This window comes from Nyctibius grandis, chromosome 2 (assembly GCF_013368605.1).
Source record: "Nyctibius grandis isolate bNycGra1 chromosome 2, bNycGra1.pri, whole genome shotgun sequence".
NCBI classification, from domain to species: Eukaryota; Metazoa; Chordata; class Aves; order Nyctibiiformes; family Nyctibiidae; genus Nyctibius; species Nyctibius grandis.
The window spans coordinates 124,766,153-124,788,843 of NC_090659.1; the positions used below are offsets into that span (position 1 = coordinate 124,766,153).

At 41.3% G+C, this 22,691-nt stretch overlaps 1 protein-coding gene across 2 annotated transcripts in view; it reads right to left on the reverse strand.

The window, feature by feature from the left end:
• The window catches only part of UVRAG (UV radiation resistance associated), a 115,609-nt gene that overhangs the window by 51,807 nt on the left and 41,111 nt on the right, over window positions 1-22,691 (reverse strand). For both annotated transcript variants that reach the window (XM_068395242.1, XM_068395243.1), the window contains 6 exons: window positions 15,126-15,231; window positions 12,698-12,824; window positions 11,649-11,733; window positions 11,086-11,173; window positions 10,444-10,504; window positions 7,778-7,943 (listed from right to left, as the gene is read on the reverse strand). In XM_068395242.1, the coding sequence (XP_068251343.1) occupies window positions 7,778-7,943; window positions 10,444-10,504; window positions 11,086-11,173; window positions 11,649-11,733; window positions 12,698-12,824; window positions 15,126-15,231 (633 nt within the window). The remainder of the gene's footprint in view (window positions 1-7,777; window positions 7,944-10,443; window positions 10,505-11,085; window positions 11,174-11,648; window positions 11,734-12,697; window positions 12,825-15,125; window positions 15,232-22,691) is intronic.

Below are 22,691 nucleotides of genomic sequence, written 5' to 3' on the forward strand. Positions count from 1 at the left end.
ATGCCAGCAGATCTTCACAATCGTGGCTCAGAAATTCTACTTCTAGAACACCTACCTAAATTAAACATCAAGACAAAAAAATATTCTATGCTTCTATGAAATGATTAATAAATACAATCTTATGGCATGCTCAAAGTTCACAATAATGAGGAAGCTGAGCTCCAGAAAAATACAGTTTTGAGATATTTCCCCACTCACAGAAATAGTTTCTAGAGAATTACTTCAGGATCGGACTTATCACTTTTAGCTGCCAACACAACATACATTTTGATCCTGTGTTCTATGAGAACACAGTACAGCAACTGAGAGATAATTCCTAGTGACAAGAGAAGGTGTTCAGGCAGGACAAGGAGTAGCATAATTTGCAAACCCAAGCAGAACAGAAGTCATTCCAACTAGACAAGTCAGGGCACTAATCATGAAACTACCTACCATGGCTATTTGTGCCATTCCTACTCTTATGCTATAAAGTGATTTCTTCAAAAATGAAAAATGCAAATACTTTTGAAACAAATCCATGCAAGCTAACAAGTACCTCAACTGTTGCTCAATATTGTTATTTTATACAGAAATTCAAACAGCTAAAGCTATTTGTCCAGAAAAAAACAAAAATTAATTGTTCTCAATATTTAGTTCTCCTGAAGCTTGATTTCAGTCACAAGACAGAGCTCTGGCAATGAATCACAGAATCACCTAACCATTATGTGAAAATCACAGAGTGGTTGGGGTTGGAAGGGACCTCTGGAGATCATCTAGTACAACCCCCTGCCAAAGCAGGGTCACCCAGAGCACGTTGCACAGGGTTGTGTCCAGGTGTGTTTGAATATCTCTAGAGAAGGAGACTCCCCACCCTCCCTGGGCAGCCTGTGCCAGGGCTCTGGCACCTTCACAGCAAAGAAGTTTTTCCTCATATTCAGATGCAACTTCCCATGGTTCAGTTTGTGCCCGTTGCCCCTTGTCCTGTCACTGGGCACCACTGAGAAGAGTCTGGTCCCCTCCTCTTGACACCCACCCCTAAGGTATTTGTAAGCATTGATAAGATCCCCCCTCAGTCTGCTCTTCTCCAGGCTAAACAGACCCAGCTCCCTCAAACTCTCCTCATAAGAGAGATGCTCCAGCCCTCTGACCATCTCCATACCCCTCCGCTGGACTCTCTCCAGTAGTTCCTTGTCTTTCTTGAACTGGGGGGCCCAGAACTGCACACAGTTACTCCAGGTGTGGCCTCACTAGGGCAGTGTAGAGGGGGAGGAGAACCTCCCTCGACCTGCTGCCCACACTCCTCCTACTGAAAGTGGTCTAGTTCAATTCTTCAAGTGTCCCTGATACCTAAGCCTCTCCAAGTGTCCCTGATACCTAGGCCACAGGTAAATGGCAGCATGTGCAAATTCATTCCACCTTACACCATTTCACACAACTGTCTGGCTCCCAAGGCACATAAATCAGAAAACAGAACTGGAAAGAGGTCAGATGCCTTTGAATGCAGATGTCTAAGACTGCATCGCAGCTGTTTGTGCATCCTTCGGCCTGCTGGTGTCTGTATTTGTCAAATAGAGTGGAAGAAAAGACTTTAAATCTTTCTATAAACTATAAAATGCCAAGGAAACCTTTACAGTAGTTTACTGTTATCTCAGGTCAGCTAATGCCAAATATTACTGCAAAAAATACACCAGACTTGATCAGCCTTCTTCCATGACTGTCTAGGACCTGTTTGGTGTTTTTTATTCTATTCTTTTATTTTTAAACTTTATATGTACTTTTGTCCTTTATAACATTAGATGGCAACAAGTTCAATATTTAAACATACAACACAAGAAAAAAATAGCACCTCTTCAAGATCAGACAACTGAAACACCTGTCTGTGCTCCAGTAGCTATGCTTGAAAACTACAGTGTTCTTTTTGCCTTTTAAATACAAAAATCTTTTTAGATCATGTATTCTACTCCTTTATTTTTTTCCCCCAACCTGAAATATGATTTTGAGGTGATTACTTTCTTACAACTGTTATTTTTCTAAACATCCCTTAACACATTTTGATGGGAAGAACCTGTAGCATGAGCCAGAACATGCTGCATGTAGTATTTAATTTCTCTTTACTATTATTACAGAGAAACAACATTAGCAAAACTATTTCTTAAAACCATTTTTGTTTGCAAATTACCTAGCAGGTAAGTAAGAGTTCTTGAAAATCTTTTAAAAGACACAGTGTGAATGAGAATGCAAAAATATAACAGAAATTATTGCTCTGAATGTGCATTTCACTTGTCCAGATACATGTAGGGTACCAGAAAGGTGATTAAATATTATTTTTCTTGGAGGAGTATGCATATTTCCAAGCTACTAATGTGATTTGATTAAACGAGTATTCTATTCTTAAATATTCAACTGGCAGGTTGTAGAAGTGTCACGGGAAGTTTCAATTATAAAAAGCAGCAGCTGAGCATAGCTTTGAGTCAACAGAGATGCCAAAAGACTCCCAAACAGATGGTATAAGTGGGCTTTACTGTACTCACTTTAAAACAAAACACGGAGACTGATATTGTTTCAAAAGGTCACAGAACAGAATAAATCAGGTTGGAAGAGACCTCTGGGATCATCAAGTCCAACCGTTGCCCTGACACCACCATGGCAACTAGACCATGGCACTAAGTGCCATGTCCAGGCTTTTCTTAAACACCTCCAGAGATGGTGACTCCACCACCTCCCTGGGCAGCCCCTTCCAATGGCTAATGATCCTTGCTGAGAAGAAATGCTTCCTAATGTCTAACTTGAACCTCCCCTGGCAAAAAAACTGGAAGCTATTTATTTAAAAATCTGGGAGCAGACTAACAGAAGCATTAAATGCAGGGCTTGACAGATGCTGTCAGACCATATCATTAATAGTTTAATCTCAGCATTCTTAGTATGTTTAGGAGGACGTGATGAAGTGCTAGGTTTCAGTTCCGCAACAACAGTGCCAAGGAATTTAGGTGGTTTATTCAGCAAGCATGTTTGTTTGTCACTGGAGTGGGGAACAAGCTGCTGTCCTAAGTAGCTTAAATTTGGGAGTTATATATCCATCATTTGCTTTGAAATCTTTCAGACTCCAGAACTTTTCAGGAATTTCTTGCTTCTTATGTATTTGATGCACTCTGGAGATGTTGAAATACACCATCGCAGAAGTGCCTTCGTAAGACAGTTAGTGGAAACCATATTCTTGCCTTACCTTGGTGGTTCAGAAAGTCATAAAAGTAGATTTATGGGAGAAAGCTTGCAGCCTTTTAGTAGTACCAAAACTATTTTATGGAATACAAGAAGGAAACAGATGTTGAATAGATTATAAGCACTAATATCTCTACTATCTCTGCTTTGAGACCATTTACCACAGCATTCTCCTGGAGAAGCTGACTGCTCATGGCTTGGACAGGAATACTCTTCACTGGGTAAAAAACTGGCTGGATGGCCAGGCCCAAAAAGTTGTGGTCAATGGAGTTAAATCAAATTGGTGGCTGGTCACAACTGGTGTTCCCCAGGGTTCAAGTGTTGGGGCCAGTTCTTTTTAATATCTTTATCAATGATCTGGACGAGGGGATCAAGTGCTGCCTCAGTAAGTTCACAGACAACACCAAGCTGGGTGGGAGTGTTGATGTGCTGGAGGGCAGGAAGGCTCTGCAGAGGGGTCTGGACAGGCTGGATCGATGGGCTGAGGCCACTGTATGAGGTTCAACAAGGCCAAGTGTCGGGTCCTGCACTTGTTGCACAACAACCCCCCGCACCGCTACAGGCTGGGGGAGAGTGGCTGGAAAGTGCCTGGGGGAAAAGGACCTGGGGGTGTTGGTCGATGGCAGCTGAATATGAGCCAGCAGTGTGCCCAGGTGGCCAAGAAGGCCACCAGCACCCTGGCTTGTATCAGCACTAGTGTGGCCAGCAGGACTAGGGCAGGGATCGTCCCCCTGTACTTGGCACTGGTGAGGTCACACCTCGAATCCTGGGTGCAGTTTTGGGCCCCTCATGACAAGAAAGACCTTGAGGTGCTGGAGCGAGTCCAGAGAAGGGCAACGAAGGTGGTGAAGGGTCTGGAGCACAAGTGTGATGAGGAGCAGCTGAGGGAACTGGGGGTGTTTAGTCTGGAGAAAAGGAGGCTGAGGGGAGACCTTCTCGCTCTCTACAACTGCCTGGAAGGAGGGTGTAGCGAGGTGGGGGTTGGCCTCTTCTCCCAAGGAAGAAGTTGAGCCAGGGGAGGTTTAGACTGGAGATCAGGGAAAATGTCTTCACCAAAAGGGTTGTCAAGCATTGGAACAGGCTGCCCAGGGTAGTGGTGGAGTTACCATCCCTGGAGGGATTTAAAAGCCGTGTAGATGTGGTGCTGAGGGACAATGGGTTAGTGGTGGCCTTGGCAGTGCTGGGTTAACGGCTGGACTTGATGATCTTAAAGGTCTTTTCCAACCAAAAGGATTCTATGATTCTAGTACAAAGCTGCCCATATATTGTATGCTACTGGCAGGTATTCTATACCTCATTCTACCTTCAGTAATGTGGCCAGACAAGTGGTAAGTTCTCACCACAGCCTCCTATTTCTTTTGTACACTCTTAAGTTCCAATATAACAGTAACTGCAGCAGATAAAATTGAATACTTCTACCAGAACATTTGAGATTTAAGTGACCGGGATCATCCAAGTAAACAAATTTGAAACGAATAAAGTTTCCCAAACATAACTGAGATTCTGGAAGCTCTCAAAACATTTAACCATCTTATACTAAGGGCTTTTTAAAGCTAGCACAGAAACCTGAAAGTAAAATGAGACATTTACACAGTATAACATTAAAAACAAACACGTGTATTTATGAAATTGCTCTCGAGTGAAAACATCAGTGAAAACCTCAATGCACGATTTTTAGAAGCTCTTAATATGGATCTCAAGGTGACCCTACAGTCCGAAAGAAGAAAGTACGAAGCCAAGTAAAATGTTTAACCTAGTCAATAATCATGATGCTATGTGTTATAATAAAGACTGAGTATAGAGAAAACCTAACTGTAATTACTCAACAGTTTATATTGGAGTTTGAAAAGCTGCTAAAGGATGGAATCACAGAATCAGAATCAATCAGGTTGGAAGAGCCCTCTGGGATCATCGAGTCCAACCGTTGCCCTGACACCACCATGGCAACTAGACCATGGCACTAAGTGCCATGTCCAGTCTTTTCTTAAACACCTCCAGAGATGGTGACTCCACCACCTCCCTGGGCAGCCCCTTTCAATGGCTAATGACCCTTGCTGAGAAGAAATGCTTCCTCATGTCCAACCTGAACCTCCCCTGGCCAAGCTTGAGGCTGTGTCCTCTTGTCCTATCGCTAGTTGCCTGGGAGAAGAGGCCGACTCCCACTCCGCTACACCCTCCCTTCAGGTAGTTGTAGACTGCACTAAGGTCACCTCTGAGACTCCTCTTCTCCAGGCTAAACACCCCCAGCTCCCTCAGCCGTTCCTTGTAGGTCAGACCCTCCAGACCCTTCACCAGCTTGGTTGCCCTCCTCTGGACTTGCTCCAACACCTCAACATATTTCTTGAAGTGAGGGGCCCAGATAGATTCCTGAAATAAAGAAATTTAATAATGCCTGTTAATTGCTATGTTAAATACGGTTAGGAACAGGTGAGAAACACGAGCTATTATTTTAGAAAGAAAACTGCAAGTTAAGACATTTGAGGTTTTCTATAGCAACTGAAATCCTCTGAGAGTCGGTAAGATTGACTCTCCAATAGCTGGGAAGAGAAGATCTCAGGCAGGAGCTAATCCTGAAAAAATCTTGCAGAATACAGGTAAATGACCCAACAGGGATTCATGTACTTAGCTAAGCTTTCTCCTTTTCAGAAATCTGTTGTGAAATTAAGTATTAAGTCATGAGAGTTTGGAAGGCTATAGCCTGAAGGACTAAACCTTTAAATCTGTCTCAGACAACAGGAAATTGGTTAAATCTTTATACACCCACACACAGGCAGTCAACTCCTCAGAAATTTGTTTTGCAGATAAAAATGTTCTAGTTTGCCACCCTTCTGAAAGTGATGTACAGGAAGGAGTATGAACATATGCTTAGAGACCTAAACTGAAGCAAAACAGATAAATGTTCTATTAAGTTACCCAGGAAGTGTTTGGACAAGTTATTATAACGGTACCAAAATTAATTTGCAAGACATAATCACTCTAGTCATATTTTATTGTGACAAAACAGGAAGATCTCAGCAAGTTTAACTCTTAAGGCAAGTTACCTCTGCTGTCCTGCCACATGTCACTGAGCTTCAAAAAGAAATCAGACATTTCCAAGCATCCCAATCCTCTCAATCATGCAGAGTAGAACCTTTCCACCTTGATTGGGACTGTTAGGAATTAGTATTAAAACATTATAATACTTTGACTGCATACTTCTAAAGAGAAAAGGCTTTTTACAAGCTTCATGTCATGCACACACAGGATCAGAGCAGAGCAGCTGGTCTCCCACAGCTGGTCAGTGTTGCATTCCTTGGAGTTCTGCGGTTGTAGGCTACTAAGTGAAGCTTAACCAATAATTGCCACTATTTTCATATTAGAGCACACAGGTGCAAAGAGAGTGGGAAAACAGGCAAGTGCCAAAACGCTGGAGAAGGCATTCAGCGAGTGAATTTAAGGACAGCAAGATCGTTTCCTAGTAGCACAACAATAACAATAGTATAGCTACATGTTGAAAGACAACGATTACAGGACAAATGAAAAACTCCTCATTGAATATTAAGTTGATTTATAGTAGGTAACAGTTTACAGTGCTCTTTTTCAATTGATTAAAATCCTCTGCATTAAAGCAAGCGATTTATTTTCTCATGTTTATCAACCACTACCCCAGTACTGGCAGTAACTCCTCAGTGAAGCTACACTTGCTATCTGCAGTTTATTCCCATATAGCCAGTAGCAAAAAAACAAAGGCAAGTTTTCCAATCAGCAGCCAAAACTTACCTATAAGACACACTATTTACATTTTTCTATCATTATTAGAAGCCTAATCAATGGTATATATGCCAACGGACCTAGAATGACAAAGCTGGACCAGCTACTGTGTTAGGTCACAGAATTCCAACACGAGAAACTCAAACAACTGTCCCATGGCTACTGAAAGCAGTGACAAATAACTTCAAAATCTGTGTCACTTCACAGAATCAATCAGGTTGGAAGAGACCTCTGGGATCATCGAGTCCAACCATTGCCCTGACACCACCATGGCAACTAGACCATGGCACTAAGTGCCATGTCCAGGCTTTTCTTAAACACCTCCAGAGATGGTGACTCCACCACCTCCCTGGGCAGCCCCTTCCAATGGCTAATGACCCTTGCTGAGAAGAAATGCTTCCTAATGTCCAACCTGAACCTCCCCTGGCAAAGCTTGAGGCTGTGTCCTCTTGTCCTATCACTAGTTGCCCAGGAGAAGAGGCCGACTCCCACTCCGCTACAACCTCCCTTCAGGTAGTTGTAGACTGCACTAAGGTCACCTCTGAGCCTCCTCTTCTCCAGGCTAAACACCCCCAGCTCCCTCAGCCATTCCTCATAGGTCAGACCCTCCAGACCCTTCACCAGCTTGGTCGCCCTCCTCTGGACTCACTCCAACACCTCAACATCTTTCTTGAAGTGCAGGGCCCAGAACTGGACACAGGATTCAAGGTGCGGCCTCACCAGTGCAGAGCACAGAGCGACTGGTACTTCAGACTACTCAAACTGTTCAAGGTTTTTTTTTTGTTGTTGTTTTCAAGAAAGTACGTAGGCATATTTACAACATACTTACTCTCGCTCTTTCTCCGTCAGTTTGTCATTGATATTGTCTTTGATTGTAGACCGGGAGCCCTTGTGAATGATAGGATACCTGAGTGGCACTTGTAAGAAGTAGGATATCATCGAAACCAAGTGAGCGGTGTAGCCCAGGGCAACGGCAATGCTTCCGTCATCTTTTGCTGTCAAAACCAAAAAGATTCCGTTATTTAATCAACTGGATCTCAGCACAAGTTCACCCTTATTGCTTAGAGAATAATATAACTAACGAAGCTGTCATAAGTTATAACTTAAGAATAGATTAAGTCTGAAATAAATTTAGACTGCTTTACAATTTTTTGCAGTTCACTATATTTGCCTCTTTCATTAAAGAGCAATGCAAAGTGGGTGATGACTTTTCTCCTTCCAATTTTACACTCAAAGCTAAAAGTTACTCTTCTCAACATTTGGCTGGGTGGGGGAGGGTAAAGAAGAGATGGGAATTTTGTTTCACTTTTCCCAAGATAAAATTCAAATTTTAAACTTTCTACATTTCTCTAGATGTAGCTGACATATCTGACCGGGGTCAGGGAAAAGCTGCATTCCTCCCTAACTTTATTCACTAGGGAGATCAGCTGGAGAGACACCGACCCCAGGGTATGAACTCTGTTCTCTGCCAATAACTGGAACAACTTAGATTAACCCATTGCTTTAAAGTATCATTTTAAATTTGACATTTAAGGTTTCAACCTTAAAGATTCACCTGCTGGGAATACACACAGATCTTGCGATTCAAATTACATCCTTTAGCCGTGTAAGGGCTTTTCCTTTCTGTTTTCTCTATTTTTCTTCTTTGTAAGTGAACAGATCACAGAAATCACAGAATCAACCAGTTTGGAAGAGCCCTCTGGGATCATCAAGTCCAACCGTTGCCCTGACACCACCATGTCAACTAGACCATGGCACTAAGGGCCATGTCCAGGCTTTTCTTAAACACATCCAGAGATGGTGACTCCACCACCTCCCTGGGCAGCCCCTTCCAATGCCTAATGACCCTTGCTGAGAAGAAATGCTTCCTAATGTCCAACCTGAACCTCCCCTGGCAAAGCTTGAGGCTGTGTCCTCTTGTCCTATCACTAGTTGCCCCGGAGAAGAGGCTGACTCCTACTCCACTACAACCTCCCTTCAGGTAGTTGTAGACTGCACTAAGGTCACCTCTGAGCCTCCTCTTCTCCAGGCTAGAACACACCAGTACAAACAACATGACAGAGTTATCTCCTCTAAGGCACAAGGGAGTCCCAGGAAATCAACTAAACAGAGGATCTTCTAAGAAAGCTTATGATGATATGCAATGACAACTATGAAATTATACTGAGCTCTATTAGAACGTGTCAGGGCAATGGTTGGACTCGATGATCCCAGAGGTCTCTTCCAACCTGATTGATTCTGTGATTCTTGTGACATGATATAAGGACTTAAAAGTTGCACCCCTTTCAAAAAGGATTTTGTAAAAAGTCCTCAACATTTGCAGTAAAACTGGCTTTTCAGGGAATAAAATTTTTTGGTACTCCAGATGCCTTTTTTAAATATTATTATCTACTAAGAGTCTGAAGTAAGATACATATCAGACAGCTAGTTTTCACGTTTGACTAAGCTGAATATTCCTCCTCGTAATATAATATTTCTAGACACTTCAATATAGAATTAGTAATTCTTTTGTAAGGAATGAACAACAGTAAACTGAAAACAGGTCAAAAGGTGCACGCCGCTGATTTCTCAAGAATTACCAACCTGAGCTCATTACCACACTTAATGCAATCAGGAAAACAAAGCAATAGACTGATTTTTGCCATATTGACAAATTAATTTGCTTTAAAGATTATTCCTCCATTATTCTAGCATCCATTACACATGTTGTTAGCACAAGTTAATACCTATGGGACGGCTTTGAAGAGTTAGACAATTGATTGAGGTTTTTGCCCAAGAAACCACATGCCTTGCAGAGGGAGCAAGTACTAGGAGCAAGAAATTCTCAAGGGGATTTCAATCAAGTTCCAATTCACGTCAAACATCTGTAGATGAATGCATGTAGTTACCTGTACAACTGTTACACAGACAGGCATATTATATATTTCCTTCTGCAACAGAAGCTGAGTTGTAGAATACTCCATACTGTCAGGCAGCTTTGAAGCCCTACTTATGCAAGATATTTATCTGGCAACTACAGCAAACTGAGTAGGGATTCGTGAATATCACCCCATCAAGATTTATGGGCTGAAAGTAGCCACAATGGAACTTTAGGTCAGATACAAATATTTTCCAGAATCAGTAACTTTGGAAGGCACCTCTGGAAATTGCATAGTCCTAGCCCCCTGCTCAGAGCAGGGTCAGCTACAGCAGGTTGCCCAGGACTGTGTCCAGTTGGGTTTTGAGCATCCCCAAGGACAGAGACTCCACAGCCTCTCTGGGCAACCTGTTCCAGAGTTTCAGTATTTAGTCTTAGAATACAGAGGTACTTTTCTAAGAGTCAACAGTCACTTCCTTCATACTAGCTAGGAAGTAGGAATAAATAATGTTTAAGTTTTCTTCTAGTCTAGATCTTTCCAGTCAGAAATTTGGATCCTAAGCCATTGCTATCAGTTAATTTTATGAAGTTTAGAAGCAGCGTGAACTGTAACAACTGAATTAAGAATATCCAGCTACCTTGAAAGTCTTCAGAATTAGGAAGCTTGACTCCACAAACAAAGTAATCCTTTTGATCATTCTGTAAGTTTAAAATCAACAATGGAAAGTGAGAATGAAACAATAACATCCAGAAAATAGAAACCTGCACAAAATCTGATGACAACAAAGTATTTTTTGTAAAGAAAAACCGAAACACTCAATTAAACCCAGAGTGACTTTGACATAGTATTTTAGTCCATATTTCATATAATTCAGAAATTAATGATTTTTTTTTTAAATTAAGAGGTTCATCTTAATCAATTCATTATATAAAGGTTCTGGAGCTCACTATTTTGACATCTATTTATGAGCACTCTGTTAAAAGTTCAGCTAACCTACTGTCAGGGTTACTTTATATAACTGTAAACAAAATGGAAAGTATCCATTAAATTATAGCTACAGTTATTCTACTTTTATACTGGAGACTATTTGAGAGATGCTGGTGCAAGTCCTTTCCCTGCAAGATTTGCAATCTAAGGACCAGACCCAAGAAAAAGCTGCAAAAAGCAGCATGAGTGAAAAGCAAGTTTCATCATGAATAAAACAAGGTATTTGCTCACAGAGTAATAAATAGGAAGTTCATTTCACATCAAGTAGATTTTTAGAACGTTAAAAACATACCAGATCAATAGGGTAGATATAGGATAGCTCCGACAGCAATTGCTTGCATCGAATAGTCTGCTGGGCGTTTGTCTTCAAAAACAGTTCTCTTCGGGGAAAGAGATCCCAAAACCATTAGTTTCTCCAAAAGCTTTAAGTAAAGATATCAAGCTCTCGTATCTCTTCTGCATCTTCCCAAGTATCACCCTCCCCTCCCCAAAAACCCTAGGTAATTCCACCAAAAAAAATACATAAGACAATGCTAACTTTTCATTTCAGTTGTACCTCATATTACAGGCATATTTTGACTACAACAATTAAGTATTACAAAGCTGTGTTTCACCAAAACAGACCTAGAAGTCCTATCACAGCCAACACATGCAACCAAGCATCTGTTTTCTTCTCTTCTAGACTTGCCACTGTTAATTATCACTTCAGATACCTACAAATTGTAGCAGGGGTGTCTTAACAGAAGTTTTGAGGCCACATTAGGAAGAATTTGGTGCCAGGAGTCCCACTTCAAATGTCCTACTCTCAAGCCTGTATTTCCTTTGCAGCTGCAGAAAAAGCATAGGTCCTTTTACCTCTTAGCAGTGCATTCCTTTCTTAATTCATGCAGGGATTCGTTATGCTCTTGAAGTTTCTGGCATTCAGTCTCAAATGCATTTTCTAAACAAGATGAGGAATCGGGGAAAAAATTAGTATCAAATATTTTCTTAGTTACCTGTAGTTTTAAAAGTAGATACTGACACAAGTGTTGGCAATAATCCTCCATTTACTCTTAGATGCCTGTTTTTCACGTTATGCTGCCAAACTGGGGAACGACAGTGTGGAAGGAACACAACTCATCACACACTACACACCATTCACCAGCCAAATACAACCAACAGAACCTCATTCTCCTTTAACACCTGTCTCCCTCATGTCCACAGCAGTGGAGTAATTCAGTCAAGGCATCTCAATACTTGCACAAGAATTAAGTGAATGGCAAAAACCTCATTTTCAGTAGTGACTAATTATTTTAGACTCAACTAGGTATTAAAAAAAAAAAGTCCTGCAACAAGAACAAACATCCGTGTAGCTTCGGTCTCTGGTGAGCTCCAAAGAGACAATGATGCAGCATTTTACTATAGGTCATTTTCTCAGTAAAACAAAACGCCGAGACGACTGAGCACTTCACCTTTCACTTATGTAATAAGCTATTAAGAGGGTTTTTGTCTTCTAACACTTCAAATGGGATCCTAATCACAGGTACAACAACAGCCCTCATGACATTATAATGTGCCTACATCAAGCCACTGGTTACTGAATTACAGTGCAGCTCTTCTGATTTTCTCATAACATTTTAATTAAGCACAGATTTAAGATTGCTTTAGAGAAGTGTCATATTAAGAAGTTATTTAGAGACAGTACACCAGGAACTGCTGTGCAGAATTCAGTATAACACAGATGGTGAAGAGATTATACCTGGCTACAAACTTTAGATAAAGAAAAACACAAGCACATTAGAGCCAGACCAAAGAGCAAAACAGCACCTTCATTTTGGTCACCATGATCATAAGCTAGGCTACTACTCGTCTGATCAGTGGATTATGAATATCTGCAAGAGAAGCAGTAACAATCCTACACTTACCTCTGTCATGCAAAGTATTTTTTTCCTTATGCAACAAGGCTACTTCTTGACCAAGGGCCTTCTTCTGCCTCTCCAGTTCATTACGTAGCACCAGGATCTTCAACTGTAAACATTCACTCTCCTTTTTCTATAGGAAGAAAAACAGATTTAAAAAAAAAAAACACAAAACAAAACAAAAACTTTTCTGCACACAATCAGTTCCATAAAAGGGGTGATAGGAGGGAGAGGAAAAATAGGACAAGCCTAGTGTCTGCAAGACTAACAGCTGAGCTCAGATTACCCCAGGCAATAGATCACCAAAGACCCTAATCATCTGGCTGCTTTGGAAGGAGAGAAACTCAGCTGTGTCCCACAGTGCTTGTTCCTCCTGTGAAACGCATCTCCTCTCCTGTGCTCAGTGATGCAACCTGTCCCAGGGCAGAAATTAAGAGAGGAAGAAGAGGTGGGAGGAAGTTTCTGCACGACAATTACGTAGAGACTAATAGCAGAGCGCCAGCAGCACGATGAGCACTCATTCCCTGGCAAAGGGTTCAGCAGCAAGAGGGAAGATAAGCAATGAGGAGTCTATACTAAATTAAGGCAGGGAGATGGAAAAAGGTTGGAAATGTCCGAGCTGCACTATTAGATCCAATTCCCAGCTTCAGGGTGATGAGAAAAAAAAGGATACAAAAGGAAGGAAGACTAGGAGGGAGCAGATTACGTCATTACACACAGTTATATTGGAAGGATCCAGTCTTTAAAAGTTCTAGGATTTGTCCTGTACCTACTCTAAATCAATTCCTGTGCTTAAAAAGAATCTGTTTTTTGATTTGATGCACTGTCTTCACTAAGAAATTGTGCTGCCATGTGCATAGTAAAGCAGAATTTTCTACGATAAGTGGGTTTTTTTTTGTTTTAAGGAAGGAATATCTACCATGTTTAATATATACTTGCAGAGAATAACTGAAGACAGATTCAAAACGGAAAAGAGAAGTTACATCCCTTCAGTCCAGTCATACCCCTGACAAAGTTCAAAACCTGAAGGGGCAGTCGGGCATACTTGTGAGCAAGTCTTGTGTAAGTACTACCAGACGCTGTCACTTTGGATAACTCTGCCAGCTTTCACTTTTTCAAGCAGTTAATGGAAATAATGTTACTTCAGCGCCAGCTGACTGAACAACAGTCGGCTCTTGCTGAATGCTTCCCTCCACTTTGCATTTGCTTCAGTTACACACGTATGCTCAGCCTTCTGGTTCAAGACTGCATAACTCAATATTAAGGAATGAAACTGTACGTTCACACCCTTACAAAGGGGAATGGAAGCCCAACAAGAGTTTCCACTATTGAACAAAGGAAAAGAAAAAATAGGTAATTGTTTCCTTATACCATAGACCATGGTTGCTAAGAAGTTGCATCACATGCACAATCATTGTCATTTTTGGTTTTAGTGCTCTTCGTATAGTTTTGCTCGCACATATTTATAAAGGAAAAGCCTTTGCATGGAGGGACAAGGATACCCATAACTGAAATAAAAGATAGTTAAAAACCTTTTAACAGCCAAGATACTAGCAGAAGGCAAAGAAGTTCTGGGTTGGAGTCACTCACAGGAGATGTTTTATTGCCCCTTAAGGGAACAGACTTCTTTGCTTCTTTGTCTACAATGCAGCCCTATAATTAGAGTGGGTAAACAAACTCCAACCAGTTTGACACTTCTGGAAATAAGATGAGTACTCTCAATCCAGAATCTACCTTACAGCAATAAAGTAACTTCACAACACAAGTTTGCACTTTCCTATACAAGGCACCAGACAGGTGCCAGTGAGTACCAATACAATGAAGTCACCACAAGCCACTCTTGTGCTGTCAACTTACTGCTTTGAATGGAGCTCAGCCTTTCTGGGTAGAAGGTAGAAACTAGTGCCAGTACACTTTTTTTGGAGAGGGGAAAAGGACAGACAAAACAACCTGTCAAAAGCTATTGCAACTTCTAATACAAATCCTGTTTAAAATGAATGTGTCACTTGAGTGACAGCTTTTGCATGAGTTCTGTTCACCCAAAGGGAGCAGGGGTGCAAGAAGATACAGCCAGTAGACTCATCTCACTCTAAAACCACCATAGGTTCCTGTCATGATTTATCTAAATCATTAAAAGTTTGGTTTTCCTGATAGACCTCTTTCATGTGCTGTGCAATGTTTATGCTTTTATAGTATAAAAGCAATTATACAAAATAAAGGTAAAAATAGGATAAGCAATCTATCAATTCATCTGGGTAACCCACACAAATCTTAAATCCACTACATTACACTTCTCAGATGAGCTCCCATTTGAAATGACAGGTTTAAATAAAGATTTCAAGTTCATGTGTTAAAAAAAACAAGCTTATGGTCAAGACATCAGCCAGATGCTTCAGCAAGCCTGTAGAACACGGTTTTAAATAATCAAACTTACCAGTTCGTTGCTTGTAGATGTACATCTCAGCTTTTCTTCGATCTCCCTTCCTATCTTCTGAACAGTTACCTGAGTCTGTTTAATTGCACACTGGGCTCTGTGAAGCCTGTAAGGAGAAGTTACAGCTGTACTAAAGGTTCCCCACACGTCTCCTAACGATGAATGTGCCAACCGCCTCAAAGCCAGCAGCAGTAATGTGAATTCAGATTGACAGCTTCTATTAAATAAAACATTAAAAGAGGAATCATAACTTGCAGTTTATCAATGAGTACCCAAAGCAAACTGGGAAGTCTCTAAATTGATCAAGTACCAAACGTCCTTTTCAGTTGTTAAATTCAACAGATGCCAATAAGGCAAAGCTGTAGGTGAGAGAGAAGGTAATTACATAGATATCATCTAACAATTAAGTAATAACACTATTAATATCAAGCTAGATACACACGACAGTTACAGTGAGCGTTGTTAACACAGGCCAGCTTTCAAAAAGTGCAAGTATCCTTTAGATAACACACAGGTACCCATGTCAAGAGCACAAACTACCCTTTAGTATCTCGAAATATGCTATGGGCCATTCTGTAAAAAAAAAAAACAAAAAAAAAACAAAAAAAAACAAACCATGGGTTTCTTACTGAACCATGTTTGAAGCGTGAAAAGATGATGGTGATGATGTGTTTCTGATCATTAGCCCTGGCTTCAGGGTGAAGAGTGAAAACTGATTATTTGCCACATTTATTGAAAAAAAAAATAAATCAGGCAGAGGAAAGCAATGGCAAAAACAGGTCTAAGAGAGGCATTAACATCTTTCTTAAAATTAACATGGCGTGAAAATTAACATATTTTCTGACCTACGAGGAATGGCTGAGGGAGCTGGGGTTGTTTAGCCTGGAGAAGAGGAGGCTCCGAGGTGACCTTATTGCAGTCTACAACTACCTGAAGGGAGGTTGTAGTGAAGTGGGAGTCAGCCTCTTCTCCCAGGCAACTAGCGATAGGACAAGAGGACACAGCCTCAAGCTTCGCCAGGGGAGGTTCAGGTTGGACATTAGGAAGAATTTCTTCTCAGCAAAGGTCATTAGCCATTGGAAGGGGCTGCCCAGGGAGGTGGTGGAGTCACCAGCTCTGGAGGGGTTTAAGAAAAGACTGGACATGGCACTTAGTGCCATGGTCTAGTTGACATGGTGGTGTCAGGGCAACGGTTGGACTCGATGATCCCAGAGGGCTCTTCCAACCTGGTTGATTCTGTGATTCTGTGATATTTCTTAGAAAAAAAATGATAGCTGGTCTGCAGACATACACAAGCCATGCAAACCGAGGCTTACTTTTCCCATTCATAGTTTCACTACTAATGGCTTCTCCTTCTGTAAGGATATTCTTCAGGCAGCCTTGCTACTGGGATAAGCATTTAACTCGACTAAGGTCTAGTCAGAACAGCAAAAACGTGGTCAGATAACCTACTGTACGACATCAGTGCTCTGCCAGGCAAACACAGTGGAAAGACCAAGCCTGTTTCAACGCATGCTTTAATGACCATCTCTGCTTTGCCAAAATTAAAAATCTCTGCCTCTTCATAGGAATGCTTAATTTTACTAAAGCAAGGCTACAAATTTGCTGTGAGCCAAGGACCAAAGCACTAGAGCATATAAAAGAGGCTACTCAGCTCCTTCCTTTTACATTCTCTAATCTCTTCCAGGTTTACAAGCAATTGAGGCATTGCTATTTAAAGTTTTTGGCTAACAGTTTTTAATGGTCTGTATGCAGTTAGACCAAGACAACCAGGCTACATGCTCCAAGTATGAGTAACCACAAAGCATTACTCCTTCTCACACCATCTCCCCTCAGCATCCCATCTCAACCCAACAGCACACATTACATACTGGTTAATCAGTGTGAGGACAGTGCCTAAACCACAGAATCACAGAATCAATCAGGTTGAAAGAGACCTCTGGGATCATCGAGTCCAACCATTGCCCTCACACCACCATGTCAACTAGACCATGGCACTAAGTGCCATGTCCAGTCTTTTCTTAAAACATCTCCAGAGATGGTGACTCCACCACCTCCCTGGGCAGCCCCTTCCAATGGCTAATGACCCTTGCTGAGAAGAAATGCTTCCTAATGTCCAACCTGAACCTCTCCTGGCGAAGCTTGAGGCTGTGTCCTCTTGTCCTATCGCTAGTTGCCTGGGAGAAGAGGCCGACTCCCACTTCACTACAACCTCCCTTCAGGTAGTTGTAGACTGCAATAAGGTCACCTCTGAGCCTCCTCTTCTCCAGGCTAAATAACCCCAGCTCCCTCAGTCGTTCCTTGTAGGTCAGACCCTCCAGACCCTTCACCAGCTTGGTCGCCCTCCTCTGGACTCGTCATCAGTCACCTTTAGTTCCTTCACACTATCGCCTCTCCTAAGCAACACTCTGTAGTAGATTTTTGTTTGAAATTATACTAAGTGATTCCTTTGGTTTCTTTAGAGCTCCTCATAGCACACACAGCCTAGGAGCTTTTTGGGGGTAGCTGTACCCAATCTAAATCATATATCAAGCAGCATGGCTCTGGTGGCTGCTAAAGGCTTCTGGGGGTGGAAAAAGACCTTGGTCACCCCAGGGCTTGATCTCACAGCCCTAATGGAGTAAAGACCTCCCAGAAAAAACACTTATTTCCTAGTGGGAACTACTACTTCTACCTCCCACCTTCCCAAATGCATCTTGAGGCTGTTGGCTGTGTAACATATGGTTACATGGGTCAAAGTCAAGGTTTGCTGACCACCCTGAACCTCATTCAGAGCTCTGCTGTCACACCATACAGCAGGGTCTAAGTTTCCTACTTCAACAGTTTCCAGTCTGTCCCTTTCCAAAAGTCTGGAACATTTTCTTTCCAGACATAAGCAAGCCTTACCCAAAGCTAAAACTTACAGGTGAAGAGTATTAACTGAGTGACATTTGCCTTCCCCTTTCTCTCCCCTTCATCTAATTTTATGCTGGAAGAACATTCTTGATTTAGTTTGTTAAGGGATTAAGAAAGAAATTCTACAAGTCTTCATGTCACATCACGTAGGTAGCAAAATCTGACTGCTGAAAAGTGTTTTACTCTTTGAAAAAGTATTTATGAAACTGATAGATTGTTAGAAGGGTGATTTGCCATATGAATTCCTCACAGTGATACTCAGCCAACAACCTACAAATTTTATAACAGCTTCAAGTTCTTCTGCCTGTGCCCAAGTATAAGGAACAAACATCTCTTCAGACTGACTTCTGAAACCATCTTAAGACCTTAGGACACTTCTTCAATTTGGAGAATCTATATCTAAAAGTATATTCCTAACCTATAAAAACTGCTATACAGAATAATTCAGCAATCAAGTCTGGTTTTAATAAGAAATGGTTTTCTTTTTAAGCCAAACATCATCCAGTCATTTCTTGCAATATAAAAAAAACCACTACAGTTAAACTTGGCTGCCTTTGATGCCAAATAGTGCCATTGACATTGAATCCACTGGTATCAGTAAGTTTTCTTTCTTGCAATCCCAGTATGTTCACTGTTGTTCCGAGAACTTTAAAATGGTAACAGTAAGATCATGACCACATCCGAAGTTAAGCCTTCCAAGATTTAAAATTTTAGGGACTTCATGTCACAAAAGCAGCAACTATCAACAGAAATCTCCTTTCCCCAGCCAAAAAAAAAGCCCCCACTGCACCCACACGGAAATTTTTGGTCATCCAACGACGGGAATACAAACTAAGCCAGAAGAACATCAGCATGGAAATTTTGTCCATCATTTCTGCATGCACAAGGCAGATTTCAGCGGAGGCAATTATGATTGCACCAATGAATGGAGATCAGCAAGTTGAGGCCATAAATCTGGATTAAAAATTATACATAATGAATGGAGAGAAACTTCAATGCTAATTGACTGCATGTTGTTTCCATTTCTAGTCTGAATGCAAGTCCAACGCTACAGCCTAAAGTTAGCACAATTTGTCCTTCAAGTACAATCTGGCTTGGTTTAGTAATTGACACGATGAGCCAACTGATGGCATAATCTATGTGCTATCAGTCAATGCAGGATTCTTCCCAGATTGTTCAAGAAGGTTTTTTATTATTTATTATTAAAATTAGCACTTCCATAGCACTTTAAGAGCTAATTCAGGGCTTTAAGAGGCCACTGGCCTGCTACCAAATTTCCTTTGGCAGTCAGGAAAGCCAAGCTAGTTACAGCAGAGACTCAAGCCTTTTTAAAGAGAGAGCTTAGCCAACAGTGTCGTCACCCTGTGTCTGCAGGCTGTTCTGGTGTCCCTGCCGCAGCTCACAGCCATTGTCAGCCAGCAGCAGGGTAATATGAACGTTAAGTGTGACAGATTTACTGCTCTTGCTTGGGACCCTGAGAGCTGCTGTGCAATTGTCCAGCATCAGGTGAGTTGCATTCTGCTGCCTGGGAAAGAACTGGAAAGCGAAGCAGACATTAAAATTCCTTACCACCCTAACATACTTTGGAGGTGGAGATCCATGAAGCTGGATGTGTTTAGGAAAAGACTGGACATGGCACTTAGTGCCATGGTCAGTTGACAGGGTGGTTCAGGGCAACGGTTGGACTCGATGATCCCAGAGGGCTCTTCCAACCTGGTTGATTCTGTGATTCTGTGTTGTTCCACTTCCATTCTCATACCACCTGTTTTCTGAGATGAGGCAGACTAAGAGGAAACAAAATACTCTCCCCTTCCTTTGCAAGTTTAAAAGACAGTGGGATAGGTACAAAAACATAAGCTATGTACTGTAAGCTAAGACCAACAAAAGTTGCATCTCTAATTGATCTAGGAAGAACCAGCAGGCAGAAATTCAACATCTCTCCTCTTCACTTGCTAGCTCCCCAGTTGCTGAAACACAGGCTATTTGGGGTAGTTCTTCAAGGCTTTTCAAGTCTGAAATAAAATTGTTTCCTCTTCCTCCCCCCCGCAAAAAAACCCTACTTTCTACCTTGGCTGTAACATTTGAAACAATTCTAGCATACATTGTTCTGTCAATCAATTCAACGTGGGTACCGACTTGGAGGAAAAAAAAAAGTTGCCAACTTTTGGACTTCTTCACCATGACATGATTTCTTTGCAATAACATCCTTGTTTGCAAGATCAGTTTCCCTGACTTCCCAACACTGCACAACACAGCAGTCCAACATAACTTGACTTTACAACTTGGGAATGTGCTGTAACAACACATTTGCTCTCTTTCAGTTTGCAGGACGTTTGGGGCAGTGTTTGAAGGTTCAGCTGAAGCACGTTCCTTTAAGACACGCTGCAGTATCCTGCAACTGAGATATCCCTCTTGGTCATGAATTAGTCTAGTGATTTACTGGTTTATACAGCAAGTTCACTCCTGGCTGCAAGCTTTAAAAAAACTGAAAGCTGGAGGATAGTGACAGTTGTGCCTTTTAAGCCAATATATGCTTATATTTACATTAATGAAAGAGTCTCGACTTTATTAGACATTTGATACACAATTTTGTAGTTCTATCATACACTCCAAATATCTATTTGCTTCTATCAGACACATCTGGATTTTTCATGTACAGAACTTTAAGCCATAAATACATCAATTAATTATAGCAGTCACATAATAGAGCTACTTCTCACAAGAGAAATAAATGCCTACGGTCTTATTTGCCAGAACAACCTTAGTTTAAAATGAGACTAAATTTAAACTGAGAATTACTACCAGGGATTTAGAAAATAGAATAGAACACTTTGGCACTAAGCGAGATGTAGGATCCTGGAACTAAAATATCCAAAACTACTATTAAAGTAAAAAATAATCCAAGATTTTCCTATTAAATACAAAAAATGGAACACATACTGCTTTATATCAGTCCAGAAATTAGATTATGGGGAGTGCCAGCCAGCTATAACATATTTTTTACACAGCCCTTTAAACCATCATTTGTACATCTGCTTTCCCACAAGAAAAACTTTTCTAATTTATAATCATACACTCCCTTTCCCAATTTCCTCGGAAACCTATACCTACAATTTGTCAAAAGCAGATGCAGGGCGAGAGAAGACAGTAGGGAGTAAGAAGAGAATAAAATGCAGTCTGACCTCTTCATTTATGGCATTAAACCTCTACAAGAGCCAGTGCTGTAAGGAACTCAAACAAGACAGTGCTGTTGAAAAACAGGCACTTTCCATCATTCTTTCAAACAGTTTCGAATCGACTTACACATGTGAGACTCAAATGAAGTTTCTGAATAATGAAGTCCATGTGGACACTGCAACACTGGATACTTTGAGCTATTGGAGGAAAAAAAAAAAGGAAAAACCACGTCTACGAGACTGGCAGCAGGGGAGATGCTGGTCTCCAGCGTGAGGAACATCTAAAGGAGCTAGATAGTATATAGATCACCTTCAATACACACGGGGCATGAACAGAAGAGGAGAGTCTTAATGTGAAGCACAATTTTTTTCCAGAAATGAAGTCACAAAACCTGAGATGTCTGTAGTCCTCTTCTTCCAATTCATTCACTCCAGCACTGGGATGGATTTACGGCTTGATTTTTTATTCAAAGAACAAATGTATTTGTGGCAAATAACAGAGGAATTGGGGGTTTTTTTTGTTCTTTATAGCAGTGCTTATCAGATTGTGATTACAGAAACCTTGCTGCCAGGGCAACAGACAGAAGCACATTCAAGATGCTGAACACAGCAGAAAGGTGAATTACATACAAATACAAATTTCCAAAGGGCATAAATATGTAAAGATGACTCCTACCAGGACAGTGACACTGGTATAATCCAACAGCCTTTTGCTGACACGTAACTTGCCAACAAATCTTAATAGAAGATTCAATTCTCGCTCTGAGACCGTGAGCGAGGCTAAGACTGGAGCTGGCTGCACAATGGAAAAGGAAGATGAATAAATTCAGGTTGAATGAATTACAGGCTCCACCCAAACAGGGAAACAGCTGCTCTCCAGTTGATTGTGTTCTTCCCATCGCAGCCCACACAACTGATAAGGTGTTTGTGACAACTGAGCACAGCCCTTACCCACTGGAGGGAGAAGGAGGATAACAGCAGTCAATATTCAGGTGACTCATTTTTTCAAGCTGCATATGCTGCCCTTTTTCCTGGAAGCCATCCCCAAACTCAAACCAAAGTTTACTTCCAAGAGAACTAGAATTCTGCAGCTGCGTTCGAGAAGCGAGATCTCCCACCAGACAAAGGGATGGTCGTAACGCTCACAGGAGCATTCTGCATCTTCTCAGTCACTGGTGCGTTCCCCATCCTGCCCTGTTTTCAATTATCAAAGAGATTAGAGCATTTTCCCTGATGTGAGATCTTTAATCCATTGTATTTGTTCTCAGTCAAAATGCAGTATTGACTTTCCCTGGTGTGATTAGGTATTTCTGTGCATTCAGGATTCATGACTGCATTCACTGAAATCTCTGCCAAGGCTGAAAGATAAAGCATTGGCAGCACCATTCGTATGGCCATAGCCAGGACAAAGTTGTAACAAAAAAAAAAAAAAAAAAAAAAGAGTCCTCATGCCACTCCTGGAGACAAGAAGACTGAGAGGGGAACTTATCGATAC